Raw genomic sequence first — 24,711 nt, 5'->3', positions numbered from 1 at the left:
CACGGAGTGCACTTCGCTCCATGCCGGATGACTGTCAATGCAGGGTGGAGGCTTGTGACATCACGGCCACGCCCCCTCAATGCAAGTCTATGGGAGAGGGGTGTGACCGCAGTCACGCCCCTCCCAGACTTGCATTGAGGGGGCGTGGCTGTGGCGAGTGGGTGTGACCATGTTGTCATGAGGCTCCGGCACTGCACCTGGCACTCTAAACAAGCGCTGGGTGCAGCAGGGAGATCACAGGGGTCCCCAGAGGGGGGACCCCCACAATCAGACATCTTATCCCCTATGCTTTGGATAGGAGATAAGATGTCTGGGGGCAGAGTACCCCCTTAAGGGTTAAAAAAAAGTCAGGGGGTAGACACTGCAGAGAAGCCAGGAGGGACAGTCTCTCTCCCCGCTTGGGGCATTACAGTAATGGCGGTCACAAACCATCGGCACGAGCTGTCACTTTATCTTTCTTCCGTCCGTCATTCACAGAAGGGGACAAGGGACTCTATAACAGTTATTCTAAATACAATTATTCTGTTCTTTCAGTAATAGTTTTGATATGGTGACATGTTGACAAGTACTAAGAAGCAGTTTGACAAGTATTAATCAGCCTTTATCGTGACATGAGGCTGATATATGAGCGCCATACGACCTAGTCAACTAGCTCTCTAGCGTTTTTTCTTTTTTGGTTGCACTATTAGAGCACTATTATTTGGTTAAGATTTTTAAGCGTATAACTATTAAAAGTTACATTTTAATAAGGCACCTCAATCCTTCACAGGGATCACTTTTTTCTACAGATATACCTGATGCAAAGAGGATGGTGAGTCCCCGAGCTCCGGCCTTCATGAACTCAATGTTGATTCTTTGCATAAAAGCCACAGACAGGCTATCCTCATCATCCCCGTAACTGATGGTGTGGACCCAGGGGAGTGAGGACAGGTTACTCAGCAGTAACATCCAGTCCAAGAATGGTTCCTGTGACTCGTGGCGGCCTGGGGAGATCAATCACATTAGTGACCCATTCTACAATGGATAAAGAGGGTTATATGGGGGGGGGGGGGGGTCTCCAACCTTTACACTGGGTGATGACCCATTCTACAGTGGATAAATGGGGTTATATGGGGACTATGGGGGGTCTCCAACCTTCACCCTGGGTGAGGACTTATATGAAAGCGGCTTCATGAGAAACATTTGTGTCACCTCAATACAACATAAGGGGCATAATATAACTTACCAGGGTTGCTGAACACCCAGGTTGAGATGTTGGCCCCCGTACTCATGATGTACTCAACATCCAAGCTGGCCTCCAGACCGGCCCTTCCTCCCCCCTGCTGCCCAATGACATGATCCACCTCCACCCGGTGCTCAAAACTTTTTCCAAAAAGGCTCATGAACTCTGAGAGGTCGGCAGGGTGGAAATACTGCTCTAAAAACTGAGGAGAAAACAGAATCGATCAATCGTATAATCGTCACCCCGGCCTATCACAGTCGTATAATCGTCACCCGGCCTATCACAGTCGTATAATCGTCACCCGGCCTATCACAGTCGTATAATCGTCACCCCGGCCTATCACAGTCGTATAATCGTCACCCGGCCTATCACAGTCGTATAATCGTCACCCCGGCCTATCACAGTCGTATAATCGTCACCCGGCCTATCACAGTCGTATAATCGTCACCCGGCCTATCACAGTCGTATAATCGTCACCCGGCCTATCACAGTCGTATAATCGTCACCCCGGCCTATCACAGTCGTATAATCGTCACCCGGCCCATCACACTTTTCGTTTCCTCCGAAATTTTGGGGGTCATATCTTCTTACGCTCCTGGGGGTCATTCTCCTTCCACAGAACCTCGCTGTTTTACATATACAGGTAGAAAAGAAGGCAACAAAATGTACTGGACAATGGAAGGACCTAGAAAACGTGAGACCCCCGGAGATAGAAGGTTCTTCCCTCCAGGAAACCAAGAAGAATACCCCTTAGTGTAGGAGCCAGAGATGGGATAGGACGCCCCCGGATTATAGATGTCCCCACTGATGCCCTGCAGGTCCCTTCGTCTTCCTAGATATGAGGGGGCTATTGAAGTTAGGAAGCAGGAGGATATCGTGATAGATCCCGCCATGAATTCTTACAAACCAGGAACGTCTACTGTATGGTGGGAGGCCTGTGTGTGGACGAAGGCGGTGGAATACCGGAGAGTATGTTCAGGTGGAGCGGAGGAGAACATACCGAGACCGGGCCCGACTCACGGGTTACGTGACTGACCAGGAGAGAACATACAGGTACCGGGCCCGGCTCATGGGTTACGTGACTGACCAGGAGAGAACATACAGGTATCGGGCCCGGCTCACGTGTTACATGACTGACCAGGAGAGAACATACAGGTACCGGGCCCGGCTCATGGGTTACGTGACTGACCAGGAGAGAACATACAGGTACGGGGCCCGGCTCACGTGTTACGTGACTGACCAGGAGAGAACATACAGGTACCGGGCCCGGCTCATGGGTTACGTGACTGACCAGGAGAGAACATACAAGTACCGGGCTCGGCTCATGGGTTACGTGACTGACCAGGAGAGAACATACAGGTACGGGGCCCGGCTCACGTGTTACGTGACTGACCAGGAGAGAACATACAAGTACCGGGCTCGGCTCATGGGTTACGTGACTGACCAGGAGAGAACATACAGGTACGGGGCCCGGCTCACGTGTTACGTGACTGACCAGGAGAGAACATACAGGTACCGGGCCCGGCTCATGGGTTACGTGACTGACCAGGAGAGAACATACAAGTACCGGGCCCGGCTCATTGGGTTACGTGACTGACCAGGAGAGAACATACAGATACCGGGCCCGGCTCATTGGGTTACGTGACTGACCAGGAGAGAACATACTGATACCGGGCCCGGCTCATGGGTTACGTGACTGACCAGGAGAGAACATACAGGTATCGGGCCCGGCTCATGGGTTACGTGACTGACCAGGAGAGAACATACAGATACCGGGCCCGGCTCACGTGTTACATGACTGACCAGGAGAGAACATACAAGTACCGGGCTCGGCTCATGGGTTACGTGACTGACCAGGAGAGAACATACAGGTATCGGGCCCGGCTCACGTGTTACATGACTGACCAGGAGAGAACATACTGATACCGGGCTCGGCTCATGGGTTACGTGACTGACCAGGAGAGAACATACAGGTATCGGGCCCGGCTCATGGGTTACGTGACTGACCAGGAGAGAACATACAGGTACCGGGCCCGGCTCATGGGTTACGTGACTGACCAGGAGAGAACATGCAAGTACCGGGCTCGGCTCATGGGTTACGTGACTGACCAGGAGAGAACATACAGATACCGGGCCCGGCTCATTGGGTTACGTGACTGACCAGGAGAGAACATACTGATACCGGGCCCGGCTCATGGGTTACGTGACTGACCAGGAGAGAACATACAGGTACCGGGCCCGGCTCATGGGTTACGTGACTGACCAGGAGAGAACATACAGGTATCGGGCCCGGCTCATGGGTTACGTGACTGACCAGGAGAGAACATACAGGTACCGGGCCCGGCTCATGGGTTACGTGACTGACCAGGAGAGAACATACAAGTACCGGGCCCGGCTCACGTGTTACATGACTGACCAGGAGAGAACATACAGATACCGGGCCCGGCTCATGGGTTACGTGACTGACCAGGAGAGAACATACAGGTATCGGGCCCGGCTCACGTGTTACATGACTGACCAGGAGAGAACATACAGGTACCGGGCCCGGCTCATGGGTTACGTGACTGACCAGGAGAGAACATACAGGTACCGGGCCCGGCTCATGGGTTACGTGACTGACCAGGAGAGAACATACAGATACCGGGCCTGGCTCATGGGTTACGGGACTGACCAGGAGAGAACATACAGGTACCGGGCCCGGCTCATGGGTTACGTGACTGACCAGGAGAGAACATACAGATACCGGGCCTGGCTCATGGGTTACGTGACTGACCAGGAGAGAACATACAGGTACCGGGCCCGGCTCATGGGTTACGTGACTGACCAGGAGAGAACATACAGGTATCGGGCCCGGCTCATGGGTTACGGGACTGACCAGGAGAGAAGACGTTTAGGTGGAGCGGGTACCTGGGCACAGGCCTGGCTGTTGTTGGGATGGGCCCCGATGTCACTGGCGGACAGGTTGTATCGCTGACGCAGAACGGACGGGGTGACTCCGAGGTGAAATTCTGCAGTCGTTCCATCCTTCTCCTGTCTCCGTAATCTCCGATCTGGTGGAAAGCGGTGAAGTCCTCCGACTAAAGAGAAAACATGAGGTCACTAACCCCACAGTGTCTACACCATCTGTCTATCCTCCCACTAGAGAGAAAACATGAGGTGTGCACAGTCACTAACCCCACCGTGTGTCTAGGAGATCTATCTAGTGGGAGTCCTCACCAATTCTGTGGCCTGAAACTGCTATCCTCCCCCTATACTGTGACAAGTGACTGGCTATCCTCCCCCCCCCCCCCCCTATACTGTGACAAGTGACTGGCTATCCTCTCCCCCCCCCCCCCCTATACTGTGACAAGTGACTAGCTATCCTCCCCATCCTCTGTACTGTGACAGGTGACTGACTATCCTCCCCCCCCCCCCTATACTGTGACAAGTGACTGGCTATCCTCCCTCCCCCCCCCCCCCCCCCCCTATACTGTGACAAGTGACTGGCTATCCTCCCTCCCCCCCCCCCCCCCCTATACTGTGACAAGTGACTAGCTATCCTCCCCCATCCTCTGTACTGTGACAGGTGACTGACTATCCCCCCCCCCCCCCTATACTGTGACAAGTGACTGGCTATCCTCCCCCCCCCCCCTATACTGTGACAAGTGACTGGCTATCCTCTCCCCCCCCCCCCCCTATACTGTGACAAGTGACTGGCTATCCTCTCCCCCCCCCCCCCCCTATACTGTGACAGGTGACTGACTATCCTCCCCCACCCTCTGTACTGTGACAGGTGACAGGCTATCCTCCCCCACCCTCTGTACTGTGACAGGCTATCCTCCCCCACCCTCTGCACTGTGACAGGTGACAGGCTATCCTCCCCCACCCTCTGTACTGTGACAGACTATCCTCCCCCACCCTCTGTACTGTGACAGACTATCCTCCCCCACCCTCTGTACTGTGACAGGCTATCCTCCCCCACCCTCTGTACTGTGACAGGTGACTGAACTCACCAAAGTCAATGTGTGAGGCCACTTCTGGGTTCAGAGAATATGGTGAAGCAGATCGGACAACACTTTGTTCTTCCTTCACGTAGCGGATGAGGCGGGCACCGGGGAGGAGCTTCTCTGCTGTTCTGCAATATGAGAAGATTGAAGGGAGATGATGTAGCCGGGGGGGGGGGTGAGGGGATGTAGCCGGGGGGGGGGGATTGCGGGGGGAGGGGATGTAGCCGATCCCAGTGTGTTTTCTTAAATGAAATATTAACTCTTGGCTCCTCCCCCATTAGTGGCCCCTCCCTCTATGCTACCCATAAGAAAAGTGTGCACGCCCCCCCGGCTGACCTGGCGTCCATCTGGCACTGTAAGAAGTCTCTGGTCGCGATACCATCGCAGTTCACCACGCCATGTTTCTCCAGCCAGGTCCTTACTGTCCTCAGGGTATCTTCTGATGGCTGCACCAGGGAGCGGAGCTCCTCCAGGGACAGGAACCGACCTGTGGGGGGCGACAGGGACAGTCACAAGGTGCGCTACATTCATTAGACGTGGGGACCAGCGTCGGATTGGTTGCTATGGGCAACTGCACCGCTCTTCCAATAAATGTCCCCTAAGTAGAGAATTCTCAAATATCTACCCCCGTACCACATGACCACAACAGTATACACCATGTATATACATACACCACATGTACCATCTACATCCATCCATCCACCACATGTACCATCTACATCCATCCATCCACCACATGTACCATCTACATCCATCCATACACCACATGTACCATCTACATCCATCCATACACCACATGTACCATCTACATCCATCCATCCACCACATGTACCATCTACATCCATCCATACACCACATGTACCATCTACATCCATACACCACATGTACCATCTACATCCATCCATCCACCCACCACATGTACCATCTACATCCATCCATCCACCCACCACATGTACCATCTACATCCATCCATACACCACATGTACCATCTACATCCATCCATACACCACATGTACCATCTACATCCATCCATCCACCACATGTACCATCTACATCTATCCATACACCACATGTACCATCTACATCCATCCATACACCACATGTACCATCTACATCCATCCATCCATCCACCACATGTACCATCTACATCCATCCATCCATCCACCACATGTACCATCTACATCCATCCATCCATCCACCACATGTACCATCTACATCCATCCATCCATCCACCACATGTACCATCTACATCCATCCATCCACCACATGTACCATCTACATCCATCCATACACCACATGTACCATCTACATCCATCCATACACCACATGTACCATCTACATCCATCCATACACCACATGTACCATCTACATCCATCCATCCACCACATGTACCATCTACATCCATCCATCCATCACATGTACCATCTACAGCCATCCATACACCACATGTACCATCTACATCTATACACCACATGTACCATCTACATCCATCCATACACCACATGTACCATCTACATCCATCCATACACCACATGTACCATCTACATCCATCCATACACCACATGTACCATCTACATCCATCCATCCACCACATGTACCATCTACATCCATCCATCCATCACATGTACCATCTACAGCCATCCATACACCACATGTACCATCTACATCTATACACCACATGTACCATCTACATCCATCCATACACCACATGTACCATCTACATCCATCCATACACCACATGTACCATCTACATCCATCCATACACCACATGTACCATCTACATCCATACACCACATGTACCATCTACATCCATACACCACATGTACCATCTACATCCATCCATCCACCCACCACATGTACCATCTACATCCATCCATCCACCCACCACATGTACCATCTACATCCATCCATACACCACATGTACCATCTACATCCATCCATACACCACATGTACCATCTACATCCATCCATCCACCACATGTACCATCTACATCTATCCATACACCACATGTACCATCTACATCCATCCATCCACCCACCACATGTACCATCTACATCCATCCATCCACCCACCACATGTACCATCTACATCCATCCATACACCACATGTACCATCTACATCCATCCATACACCACATGTACCATCTACATCCATCCATCCACCACATGTACCATCTACATCTATCCATACACCACATGTACCATCTACATCCATCCATACACCACATGTACCATCTACATCCATCCATCCATCCACCACATGTACCATCTACATCCATCCATCCATCCACCACATGTACCATCTACATCCATCCATCCATCCACCACATGTACCATCTACATCCATCCATCCATCCACCACATGTACCATCTACATCCATCCATCCACCACATGTACCATCTACATCCATCCATACACCACATGTACCATCTACATCCATCCATACACCACATGTACCATCTACATCCATCCATACACCACATGTACCATCTACATCCATCCATCCACCACATGTACCATCTACATCCATCCATCCATCACATGTACCATCTACAGCCATCCATACACCACATGTACCATCTACATCTATACACCACATGTACCATCTACATCCATCCATACACCACATGTACCATCTACATCCATCCATACACCACATGTACCATCTACATCCATCCATACACCACATGTACCATCTACATCCATCCATCCACCACATGTACCATCTACATCCATCCATCCATCACATGTACCATCTACAGCCATCCATACACCACATGTACCATCTACATCTATACACCACATGTACCATCTACATCCATCCATACACCACATGTACCATCTACATCCATCCATACACCACATGTACCATCTACATCCATCCATACACCACATGTACCATCTACATCCATACACCACATGTACCATCTACATCCATACACCACATGTACCATCTACATCCATCCATACACCACATGTACCATCTACATCCACCCATACACCACATGTACCATCTACATCCATACACCACATGTACCATCTACATCCATCCATACACCACATGTACCATCTACATCCATCCATACACCACATGTACCATCTACATCCATCCATACACCACATGTACCATCTACATCCATCCATACACCACATGTACCATCTACATCCATCCATACACCACATGTACCATCTACATCCATCCATACACCACATGTACCATCTACATCCATCCATACACCACATGTACCATCTACATCCATCCATACACCACATGTACCATCTACATCCATCCATACACCACATGTACCATCTACATCCATCCATACTCCACATGTACCATCTACATCCATCCATACTCCACATGTACCATCTACATCCATCCATACTCCACATGTACCATCTACATCCATCCATACACCACATGTACCATCTACATCCATCCATACACCACATGTACCATCTACATCCATCCATACACCACATGTACCATCTACATCCATCCATACACCACATGTACCATCTACATCCATCCATACACCACATGTACCATCTAGATCCATCCATACACCACATGTACCATCTACATCCATCCATACTCCACATGTACCATCTACATCTATACACCACATGTACCATCTACATCCATACACCACATGTACCATCTACATCTATACACCACATGTACCATCTACATCCATCCATACACCACATGTACCATCTACATCCATCCATACACCACATGTACCATCTACATCCATCCATACACCACATGTACCATCTACATCCATCCATACACCACATGTACCATCTACATCCATCCATACACCACATGTACCATCTACATCTATACACCACATGTACCATCTACATCCATACACCACATGTACCATCTACATCCATACACCACATGTACCATCTACATCCATACACCACATGTACCATCTACATCCATCCATACACCACATGTACCATCTACATCCATACACCACATGTATCATCTACATCCATCCATACACCACATGTACCATCTACATCCATCCATACACCACATGCACCATCTACATCTATCCATACACCACATGTACCATCTACATCCAAACACCACATGTACCATCTACATCCATCCATACACCACATGTACCATCTACATCCATCCATACACCACATGTACCATCTACATCCATCCATACACCACATGTACCATCTACATCTATCCATACACCACATGTACCATCTACATCCAAACACCACATGTACCATCTACATCCATCCATACACCACATGTACCATCTACATCCATCCATACACCACATGTACCATCTACATCCATCCATCCACCACATGTACCATCTACATCCATCCATCCACCACATGTACCATCTACATCCATCCATCCACCACATGTACCATCTACATCCATCCATCCACCACATGTACCATCTACATCCATCCATCCATCCACCACATGTACCATCTACATCCATCCATCCATCCACCACATGTACCATCTACATCCATCCATCCATACACCACATGTACCATCTACATCCATCCATCCACCACATGTACCATCTACATCCATCCATACACCACATGTACCATCTACATCCATCCATCCACCACATGTACCATCTACATCCATCCATACACCCCATGTACCATCTACATCCATCCATCCATACACCACATGTACCATCTACATCCATCCATACACCACATGTACCATCTACATCCATCCATACACCCCATGTACCATCTACATCCATCCATCCATACACCCCATGTACCATCTACATCCATCCATCCATACACCCCATGTACCATCTACATCCATCCATCCATACACCACATGTACCATCTACATCCATCCATACACCACATGTACCATCTACATCCATCCATACACCACATGTACCATCTACATCCATCCATCCATACACCACATGTACCATCTACATCCATCCATACACCCCATGTACCATCTACATCCATCCATCCATACACCCCATGTACCATCTACATCCATACACCACATGTACCATCTACATCCATCCATCCATACACCACATGTACCATCTACATCCATCCATACACCACATGTACCATCTACAGCCATCCATACACCACATGTACCATCTACATCCATCCATACACCACATGTACCATCTACATCCATCCATCCACCACATGTACCATCTACATCCATCCATACACCACATGTACCATCTACATCTATACACCACATGTACCATCTACATCCATCCATACACCACATGTACCATCTACATCCATCCATACACCACATGTACCATCTACATCCATCCATACACCACATGTACCATCTACATCCATCCATACACCACATGTACCATCTACATCTATACACTGCATGTACCATCTACATCTATACACCGCATGTACCATCTACATCCATCCATACACCACATGTACCATCTACATCCATCCATACACCACGTGTACCATCTACATCCATCCATCCACCACATGTACCATCTACATCCATCCATACACCACATGTACCATCTACATCCATCCATACACCACATGTACCATCTACATCCATCCATACACCACATGTACCATCTACATCCGTCCATACACCACATGTACCATCTACATCCATCCATACACCACATGTACCATCTACATCCATCCATACACCACATGTACCATCTACATCCATCCATACACCACATGTACCATCTACATCCATCCATACACCACATGTACCATCTACATCCATCCATACACCACATGTACCATCTACATCCATCCATCCATACACCACATGTACCATCTACATCCATCCATACACCACATGTACCATCTACAGCCATCCATACACCACATGTACCATCTACATCCATCCATACACCACATGTACCATCTACATCCATCCATACACCACATGTACCATCTACATCTATACACCGCATGTACCATCTACATCTATACACCGCATGTACCATCTACATCTATACACCGCATGTACCATCTACATCTATACACCGCATGTACCATCTACATCTATCCATACACCACATGTACCATCTACATCCATACACCACATGTACCATCTACATCCATCCATACACCACATGTACCATCTACATCCATCCATACACCACATGTACCATCTACATCTATACACCACATGTACCATCTACATCCATCCATACACCACATGTACCATCTACATCTATACACCACATGTACCATCTACATCCATCCATACACCACATGTACCATCTACATCCATCCATCCACCACATGTACCATCTACATCCATCCATCCACCACATGTACCATCTACATCCATCCATCCACCACATGTACCATCTACATCCATCCATCCACCACATGTACCATCTACATCCATCCATACACCACATGTACCATCTACATCTATCCATACACCACGTGTACCATCTACATCCATCCATACACCACGTGTACCATCTACATCCATCCATACACCACATGTACCATCTACATCCATCCATCCATCCACCACATGTACCATCTACATCCATCCATCCATCCACCACATGTACCATCTACATCCATCCATCCATCCACCACATGTACCATCTACATCCATCCATCCATCCACCACATGTACCATCTACATCCATCCATCCATCCACCACATGTACCATCTACATCCATCCATCCATCCACCACATGTACCATCTACATCCATCCATCCACCACATGTACCATCTACATCCATCCATACACCACATGTACCATCTACATCCATCCATACACCACATGTACCATCTACATCCATCCATACACCACATGTACCATCTACATCCATCCATACACCACATGTACCATCTACATCCATCCATACACCACATGTACCATCTACATCCATCCATACACCACATGTACCATCTACATCCATCCATACACCACATGTACCATCTACATCCATCCATACACCACATGTACCATCTACATCCATCCATACACCACATGTACCATCTACATCCATCCATACACCACATGTACCATCTACATCCATCCATACACCACATGTACCATCTACATCCATTCATACACCACATGTACCATCTACATCCATCCATACTCCACATGTACCATCTACATCTATACACCACATGTACCATCTACATCCATACACCACATGTACCATCTACATCTATACACCACATGTACCATCTACATCCATCCATACACCACATGTACCATCTACATCCATCCATACACCACATGTACCATCTACATCCATCCATACACCACATGTACCATCTACATCCATCCATACACCACATGTACCATCTACATCCATCCATACACCACATGTACCATCTACATCTATACACCACATGTACCATCTACATCCATACACCACATGTACCATCTACATCCATACACCACATGTACCATCTACATCCATACACCACATGTACCATCTACATCCATCCATACACCACATGTACCATCTACATCCATACACCACATGTACCATCTACATCCATCCATACACCACATGCACCATCTACATCTATCCATACACCACATGTACCATCTACATCTATCCATACACCACATGTACCATCTACATCCAAACACCACATGTACCATCTACATCCAAACACCACATGTACCATCTACATCCATCCATACACCACATGTACCATCTACATCCATCCATACACCACATGTACCATCTACATCCATCCATACACCACATGTACCATCTACATCCATCCATACACCACATGTACCATCTACATCCATCCATCCACCACATGTACCATCTACATCCATCCATCCACCACATGTACCATCTACATCCATCCATCCATCCACCACATGTACCATCTACATCCATCCATCCATCCATCCACCACATGTACCATCTACATCCATCCATCCACCACATGTACCATCTACATCCATCCATACACCACATGTACCATCTACATCCATCCATCCACCACATGTACCATCTACATCCATCCATACACCCCATGTACCATCTACATCCATCCATCCATACACCACATGTACCATCTACATCCATCCATACACCACATGTACCATCTACATCCATCCATACACCCCATGTACCATCTACATCCATCCATCCATACACCCCATGTACCATCTACATCCATCCATCCATACACCCCATGTACCATCTACATCCATCCATCCATACACCACATGTACCATCTACATCCATCCATACACCACATGTCCATCTACATCCATCCATACACCACATGTACCATCTACATCCATCCATACACCACATGTCCATCTACATCCATCCATACACCACATGTACCATCTACATCCATCCATACACCACATGTACCATCTACATCCATCCATACACCACATGTACCATCTACATCTATACACCACATGTACCATCTACATCCATCCATACACCACATGTACCATCTACATCCATCCATACTCCACATGTACCATCTACATCTATACACCACATGTACCATCTACATCCATCCATACACCACATGTACCATCTACATCCATCCATACTCCACATGTACCATCTACATCTATACACTACATGTACCATCTACATCCATACACCACATGTACCATCTACATCTATCCATACACCACATGTACCATCTACATCCATCCATACACCACATGTACCATCTACATCCATCCATACACCACATGTACCATCTACATCCATCCATACACCACATGTACCATCTACATCCATCCATACACCACATGTACCATCTACATCCATCCATCCATACACCCCATGTACCATCTACATCCATCCATCCATACACCACATGTACCATCTACATCCATCCATACACCACATGTACCATCTACATCCATCCATACACCACATGTACCATCTACATCCATCCATACACCACATGTACCATCTACATCCATACACCACATGTACCATCTACATCCATCCATACACCACATGTACCATCTACATCCATCCATACACCACATGTACCATCTACATCCATCCATACACCACATGTACCATCTACATCCATCCATCCACCACATGTACCATCTACATCCATCCATAAACCCCATGTACCATCTACATCCATCCATCCATACACCACATGTACCATCTACATCCATCCATACACCACATGTACCATCTACATCCATCCATACACCCCATGTACCATCTACATCCATCCATCCATACACCCCATGTACCATCTACATCCATCCATACACCCCATGTACCATCTACATCCATCCATCCATACACCACATGTACCATCTACATCCATCCATACACCACATGTACCATCTACAGCCATCCATACACCACATGTACCATCTACATCCATCCATACACCACATGTACCATCTACATCCATCCATACACCACATGTACCATCTACATCCATCCATACACCACATGTACCATCTACATCCATCCATACACCACATGTACCATCTACATCCATCCATACACCACATGTACCATCTACATCTATCCATACACCACATGTACCATCTACATCTATCCATACACCACATGTACCATCTACATCCATCCATCCATACACCACATGTACCATCTACATCCATCCATACACCACATGTACCATCTACATCCGTCCATACACCACATGTACCATCTACATCCATCCATACACCACATGTACCATCTACATCCATCCATACACCACATGTACCATCTACATCCATCCATACACCAAATGTACCATCTACATCCATCCATACACCACATGTACCATCTACATCCATCCATACTCCACATGTACCATCTACATCCATCCATACACCACATGTACCATCTAGATCCATCCATACACCACATGTACCATCTACATCCATCCATACACCACATGTACCATCTAGATCCATCCATACACCACATGTACCATCTAGATCCATCCATACACCACATGTACCATCTAGATCCATCCATACACCACATGTACCATCTAGATCCATCCATACACCACATGTACCATCTACATCCATCCATACACCACATGTACCATCTACATCTATACACCACATGTACCATCTACATCCATACACCACATGTACCATCTACATCCATCCATACACCACATGTACCATATACATCCATACACCACATGTACCATCTACATCCATACACCACATGTACCATCTACATCCATACACCACATGTACCATCTACATCCATCCATACACCACATGCACCATCTACATCTATCCATACACCACATGTACCATTTACATCCAAACACCACATGTACCATCTACATCCATCCATACACCACATGTACCATCTACATCTATCCATACACCACATGTACCATCTACATCCATACACCACATGTACCATCTACATCCATCCATCCATACACCACATGTACCATCTACATCCATCCATACACCACATGTACCATCTACATCCGTCCATACACCACATGTACCATCTACATCCATCCATCCATACACCACATGTACCATCTACATCCATACACCACATGTACCATCTACATCCATCCATACACCACATGTACCATCTACATCCATCCATACACCACATGTACCATCTACATCCATCCATACACCAAATGTACCATCTACATCCATCCATACACCACATGTACCATCTACATCCATCCATACTCCACATGTACCATCTACATCCATCCATACACCACATGTACCATCTAGATCCATCCATACACCACATGTACCATCTAGATCCATCCATACACCACATGTACCATCTAGATCCATCCATACACCACATGTACCATCTACATCCATCCATACACCACATGTACCATCTACATCTATACACCACATGTACCATCTACATCCATACACCACATGTACCATCTAGATCCATCCATACACCACATGTACCATCTAGATCCATCCATACACCACATGTACCATCTAGATCCATCCATACACCACATGTACCATCTACATCCATCCATACACCACATGTACCATCTACATCCATACACCACATGTACCATCTACATCCATACACCACATGTACCATCTACATCCATCCATACACCACATGCACCATCTACATCTATCCATACACCACATGTACCATTTACATCCAAACACCACATGTACCATCTACATCCATCCATACACCACATGTACCATCTACATCTATCCATACACCACATGTACCATCTACATCCATACACCACATGTACCATCTACATCCATCCATCCATACACCACATGTACCATCTACATCCATCCATACACCACATGTACCATCTACATCCGTCCATACACCACATGTACCATCTACATCCATCCATCCATACACCACATGTACCATCTACATCCATCCACCACATGTACCATCTACATCCATCCATACACCACATGTACCATCTACATCCATCCATACACCACATGTACCATCTACATCCATCCATACGCCCCATGTACCATCTACATCCATCCATCCATACACCACATGTACCATCTACATCCATCCATACACCACATGTACCATTTACATCCATCCATACACCCCATGTACCATCTACATCCATCCATCCATACACCCCATGTACCATCTACATCCATCCATCCATACACCACATGTACCATCTACATCCATCCATACACCACATGTACCATCTACATCCATCCATACACCACATGTACCATCTACATCCATACACCACATGTATCATCTACATCTATCCATACACCACATGTACCATCTACATCCATACACCACATGTACCATCTACATCCATCCATACACCACATGTACCATCTACATCCATCCATACACCACATGTACCATATACATCCATACACCACATGTACCATCTACATCCATCCATACACCACATGTACCATCTACAGCCATCCATACACCACATGTACCATCTACATCCATCCATACACCACATGTACCATCTACATCCATCCATACACCACATGTACCATCTACATCCATCCATCCATACACCACATGTACCATCTACATCCATCCATACACCACATGTACCATCTACATCCATCCATACACCACATGTACCATCTACATCTATCCATACACCACATGTACCATCTACATCCATACACCACATGTACCATCTACATCCATCCATCCATACACCACATGTACCATCTACATCCATCCATACACCACATGTACCATCTACATCCGTCCATCCATACACCACATGTACCATCTACATCCATCCATACACCACATGTACCATCTACATCCATCCATACACCACATGTACCATCTACATCCATCCATACACCACATGTACCATCTACATCCATCCATACTCCACATGTACCATCTACATCCATCCATACACCACATGTACCATCTAGATCCATCCATACACCACATGTACCATCTACATCCATCCATACACCACATGTACCATCTAGATCCATCCATACACCACATGTACCATCTAGATCCATCCATACACCACATGTACCATCTAGATCCATCCATACACCACATGTACCATCTAGATCCATCCATACACCACATGTACCATCTACATCCATCCATACACCACATGTACCATCTACATCCATCCATACAACACATGTACCATCTACATCCATCCATACACCACATGTACCATCTACATCTATACACCACATGTACCATCTACATCCATACACCACATGTACCATCTACATCCATCCATACACCACATGTACCATCTACATCCATCTATACACCACATGTACCATCTACATCCATCCATACACCACATGTACCATCTACATCTATACACCACATGTACCATCTACATCCATACACCACATGTACCATCTACATCCATCCATACACCACATGTACCATCTACATCTATACACCACATGTACCATCTACATCCATACACCACATGTACCATCTACATCCATACACCACATGTACCATCTACATCCGTCCATACACCACATGTACCATCTACATCCGTCCATACACCACATGTACCATCTACATCCGTCCATACACCACATGTACCATCTACATCCGTCCATACACCACATGTACCATCTACATCCGTCCATACACCACATGTACCATCTACATCCGTCCATACACCACATGTACCATCTACATCCGTCCATACACCACATGTACCATCTACATCCGTCCATACACCACATGTACCATCTACATCCGTCCATACACCACATGTACCATCTACATCCGTCCATACACCACATGTACCATCTACATCCGTCCATACACCACATGTACCATCTACATCCGTTCATACACCACATGTACCATCTACATCCGTCCATACACCACATGTACCATCTACATCCATCCACCACATGTACCATCTACATCCATCCATACACCACATGTACCATCTACATCCATCCATACACCACATGTACCATCTACATTCATCCATACACCACATGTACCATCTACATCCATACACCACATGTACCATCTACATCCATCCATACACCACATGTACCATCTACATCCATCCATACACCACATGTACCATCTACAGCCATCCATACACCACATGTACCATCTACATCCATCCATACACCACATGTACCATCTACATCCATCCATCCACCACATGTACCATCTACATCCATCCATACACCACATGTACCATCTACATCTATACACCACATGTACCATCTACATCCATCCATACACCACATGTACCATCTACATCCATCCATACACCACATGTACCATCTACATCGATCCATACACCACATGTACCATCTACATCCATCCATACACCACATGTACCATCTACATCTATACACTGCATGTACCATCTACATCTATACACCGCATGTACCATCTACATCCATCCATACACCACATGTACCATCTACATCCATCCATACACCACGTGTACCATCTACATCCATCCATACACCACATGTACCATCTACATCCATCCATACACCACATGTACCATCTACATCCGTCCATACACCACATGTACCATCTACATCCATCCATACACCACATGTACCATCTACATCCATCCATACACCACATGTACCATCTACATCCATCCATACACCACATGTACCATCTACATCCGTCCATACACCACATGTACCATCTACATCCATCCATACACCACATGTACCATCTACATCCATACACCACATGTACCATCTACATCCATCCATACACCACATGTACCATCTACATCCATCCATACACCACATGTACCATCTACATCCATCCATACACCACATGTACCATCTACATCCATCCATACACCACATGTACCATCTACATCCATCCATCCATACACCACATGTACCATCTACATCCATCCATACACCACATGTACCATCTACATCCATCCATACACCACATGTACCATCTACATCCATCCATACACCACATGTACCATCTACATCTATACACCGCATGTACCATCTACATCTATACACTGCATGTACCATCTACATCTATACACCGCATGTACCATCTACATCTATACACCGCATGTACCATCTACATCTATCCATACACCACATGTACCATCTACATCCATACACCACATGTACCATCTACATCCATCCATACACCACATGTACCATCTACATCCATCCATACACCACATGTACCATCTACATCCATCCATACACCACATGTACCATCTACATCCATCCATACACCACATGTACCATCTACATCCATCCATACACCACATGTACCATCTACATCTATACACCACATGTACCATCTACATCCATCCATACACCACATGTACCATCTACATCCATCCATACACCACATGTACCATCTACATCCATCCATACACCACATGTACCATCTACATCCATCCATACACCACATGTACCATCTACATCCATCCATACACCACATGTACCATCTACATCCATCCATACACCACATGTACCATCTACATCCATCCATACACCACATGTACCATCTACATCCATCCATACACCACATGTACCATCTACATCCATCCATACACCACATGTACCATCTACATCCATCCATACACCACATGTACCATCTACATCCATCCATACACCACATGTACCATCTACATCCATCCATACACCACATGTACCATCTACATCCATCCATACACCACATGTACCATCTACATCCATCCATACACCACATGTACCATCTACATCCATCCATACACCACATGTACCATCTACATCCATCCATACACCACATGTACCATCTACATCCATCCATACTCCACATGTACCATCTACATCCATACACCACATGTACCATCTACATCCATCCATACACCACATGTACCATCTACATCCATCCATACTCCACATGTACCATCTACATCCATACACCACATGTACCATCTACATCCATCCATACACCACATGTACCATCTACATCCATCCATACACCACATGTACCATCTACATCCATCCATACTCCACATGTACCATCTACATCCATACACCACATGTACCATCTACATCCATCCATACACCACATGTACCATCTACATCCATCCATTCACCACATGTACCATCTACATCCATCCATACACCACATGTACCATCTACATCCATCTATACACCACATGTACCATCTACATCTATACACCACATGTACCATCTACATCCATCCATACACCACATGTACCATCTACATCCATCCATACACCACATGTACCATCTACATCCATCCATACACCACATGTACCATCTACATCCATCCATACACCACATGTACCATCTACATCCATCCATACACCACATGTACCATCTACATCCATCCATACACCACATGTACCATCTACATCCATCCATACACCACATGTACCATCTACATCCATCCATACACCACATGTACCATCTACATCCATCCATACTCCACATGTACCATCTACATCCATACACCACATGTACCATCTACATCCATCCATACACCACATGTACCATCTACATCCATCCATACACCACATGTACCATCTACATCCATCCATACTCCACATGTACCATCTACATCCATACACCACATGTACCATCTACATCCATCCATACACCACATGTACCATCTACATCCATCCATTCACCACATGTACCATCTACATCCATCCATACACCACATGTACCATCTACATCCATCTATACACCACATGTACCATCTACATCTATACACCACATGTACCATCTACATCCATCCATACACCACATGTACCATCTACATACATCCATACACCACATGTACCATCTACATCCATCCATACACCACATGTACCATCTACATCTATACACTGCATGTACCATCTACATCCATCCATACACCACATGTACCATCTACATCCATCCATACACCCCATGTACCATCTACATCCATCCATACACCACATGTACCATCTACATCCATCCATACACCACATGTACCATCTACATCTATCCATACACCACATGTACCATCTACATCCATCCATACACCACATGTACCATCTACATCCATCCATACTCCACATGTACCATCTACATCTATACACTACATGTACCATCTACATCCATACACCACATGTACCATCTACATCTATACACCACATGTACCATCTACATCCATCCATACACCACATGTACCATCTACATCCATCCATACACCACATGTACCATCTACATCCATCCATACACCACATGTACCATCTACATCCATCCATACACCACATGTACCATCTACATCTATACACCACATGTACCATCTACATCCATACACCACATGTACCATCTACATCCATCTATACACCACATGTACCATCTACATCCATCCATACACCACATGTACCATCTACATCCATCCATCCATACACCACATGTACCATCTACATCCATCCATACACCACATGTACCATCTACAGCCATCCATACACCACATGTACCATCTACATCCATCCATACACCACATGTACCATCTACATCCATCCATACACCACATGTACCATCTACATCTATACACCGCATGTACCATCTACATCTATCCATACACCACATGTACCATCTACATCCATACACCACATGTACCATCTACATCCATCCATACACCACATGTACCATCTACATCCATCCATCCACCACATGTACCATCTACATCTATACACCACATGTACCATCTACATCTATACACCACATGTACCATCTACATCCATCCATACACCACATGTACCATCTACATCCATCCATACACCACATGTACCATCTACATCCATCCATACACCACATGTACCATCTACATCCATCCATACACCACATGTACCATCTACATCCATCCATACACCACATGTACCATCTACATCCATCCATACACCACATGTACCATCTACATCCATCCATACACCACATGTACCATCTACATCCATCCATACACCACATGTACCATCTACATCCATCCATACACCACATGTACCATCTACATCCATCCATACACCACATGTACCATCTACATCCATCCATACACCACATGTACCATCTACATCCATCCATACACCACATGTACCATCTACATCCATCCATACACCACATGTACCATCTACATCCATCCATACACCACATGTACCATCTACATCCATCCATACACCACATGTACCATCTACATCCATCCATACTCCACATGTACCATCTACATCCATACACCACATGTACCATCTACATCCATCCATACACCACATGTACCATCTACATCCATCCATTCACCACATGTACCATCTACATCCATCCATACACCACATGTACCATCTACATCCATCCATACACCACATGTACCATCTACATCCATCCATACTCCACATGTACCATCTACATCCATACACCACATGTACCATCTACATCCATCCATACACCACATGTACCATCTACATCCATCTATACACCACATGTACCATCTACATCTATACACCACATGTACCATCTACATCCATCCATACACCACATGTACCATCTACATACATCCATACACCACATGTACCATCTACATCCATCCATACACCACATGTACCATCTACATCTATACACCACATGTACCATCTACATCCATACACCACATGTACCATCTACATCCATCTATACACCACATGTACCATCTACATCCATCCATACACCACATGTACCATCTACATCCATCCATCCATACACCACATGTACCATCTACATCCATCCATACACCACATGTACCATCTACAGCCATCCATACACCACATGTACCATCTACATCCATCCATACACCACATGTACCATCTACATCCATCCATACACCACATGTACCATCTACATCTATACACCGCATGTACCATCTACATCTATACACTGCATGTACCATCTACATCTATACACCGCATGTACCATCTACATCTATACACCGCATGTACCATCTACATCTATCCATACACCACATGTACCATCTACATCCATACACCACATGTACCATCTACATCCATCCATACACCACATGTACCATCTACATCCATCCATCCACCACATGTACCATCTACATCCATACACCACATGTACCATCTACATCCATCCATACACCACATTAATACCCCCCCATCATTTACCGTAGTCAGGTGACCCGGGATCAGACACTCTGTACAGCAGTTCTTCCAGCTTCTTCACATTTTGCTGCTTTAGGGCAAATGTCAGGATGACCGAGTCACTGCTGGGGAGATGCTCTGCAGGAGACCATCCCGGGGGCACCCTGGTGAGAGCAAGCTGAGTATTACAGCATAGTCATGTATATATAATAATATACCATATATACAGTGATCTGGAGGATAGTCATGTATATATAATAATATACCATATGTACAGTGATCTGGAGGATAGTCATGTATATATAATAATATATGTACAGTGATCTGGAGGATAGTCATGTATATATAATAATATACTATATATACAGTGATCTGGAGGATAGTCATGTATATATGATAATATACTATATGTACAGTGATCTGGAGGATAGTCATGTATATATAATAATATACTATATATACAGTGATCTGGAGGATAGTCATGTATATATAATAATATACTATATATACAGTGATCTGCAGGATAGTCATGTATATATAATAATATACCATATATACAGTGATCTGGAGGATAGTTATGTATATATAATAATATACCATATGTACAGTGATCTGGAGGATAGTCATGTGTATATAATAATATAATATATATACAGTGATCTGGAGGATAGTCATGTATATATAATAATATACCATATATACAGTGATCTGGAGGATAGTTATGTATATATAAAAATATACCATATGTACAGTGATCTGGAGGATAGTCATGTGTATATAATAATATAATATATGTACAGTGATCTGGAGGATAGTCATGTATATATAATAATATACTATATGTACAGTGATCTGGAGGATAGTCATGTATATATAATAATATATGTACAGTGATCTGGA

At 45.6% G+C, this 24,711-nt stretch overlaps 1 protein-coding gene across 2 annotated transcripts in view; it reads right to left on the bottom strand.

Moving 5' to 3' along the window:
- The window catches only part of TPP1 (tripeptidyl peptidase 1), a 48,882-nt gene that overhangs the window by 4,301 nt on the left and 19,870 nt on the right, over window positions 1–24,711 (bottom strand). For both annotated transcript variants that reach the window (XM_056553005.1, XM_056553006.1), the window contains exons 3-8: window positions 23,836–23,975; window positions 5,545–5,695; window positions 5,215–5,336; window positions 4,130–4,299; window positions 1,226–1,424; window positions 795–983 (exon numbers count right to left, since the gene is read on the bottom strand). In XM_056553005.1, coding sequence (XP_056408980.1) covers window positions 795–983; window positions 1,226–1,424; window positions 4,130–4,299; window positions 5,215–5,336; window positions 5,545–5,695; window positions 23,836–23,975 — 971 coding nt within the window. The remainder of the gene's footprint in view (window positions 1–794; window positions 984–1,225; window positions 1,425–4,129; window positions 4,300–5,214; window positions 5,337–5,544; window positions 5,696–23,835; window positions 23,976–24,711) is intronic.

This window comes from Hyla sarda, unplaced genomic scaffold (genome assembly GCF_029499605.1).
Source record: "Hyla sarda isolate aHylSar1 unplaced genomic scaffold, aHylSar1.hap1 scaffold_2182, whole genome shotgun sequence".
Classification (NCBI taxonomy): Eukaryota; Metazoa; Chordata; class Amphibia; order Anura; family Hylidae; genus Hyla; species Hyla sarda.
Note: the sequence above shows the minus strand (reverse complement) of the source record. Positions and strands in the feature narration are given on the sequence as shown.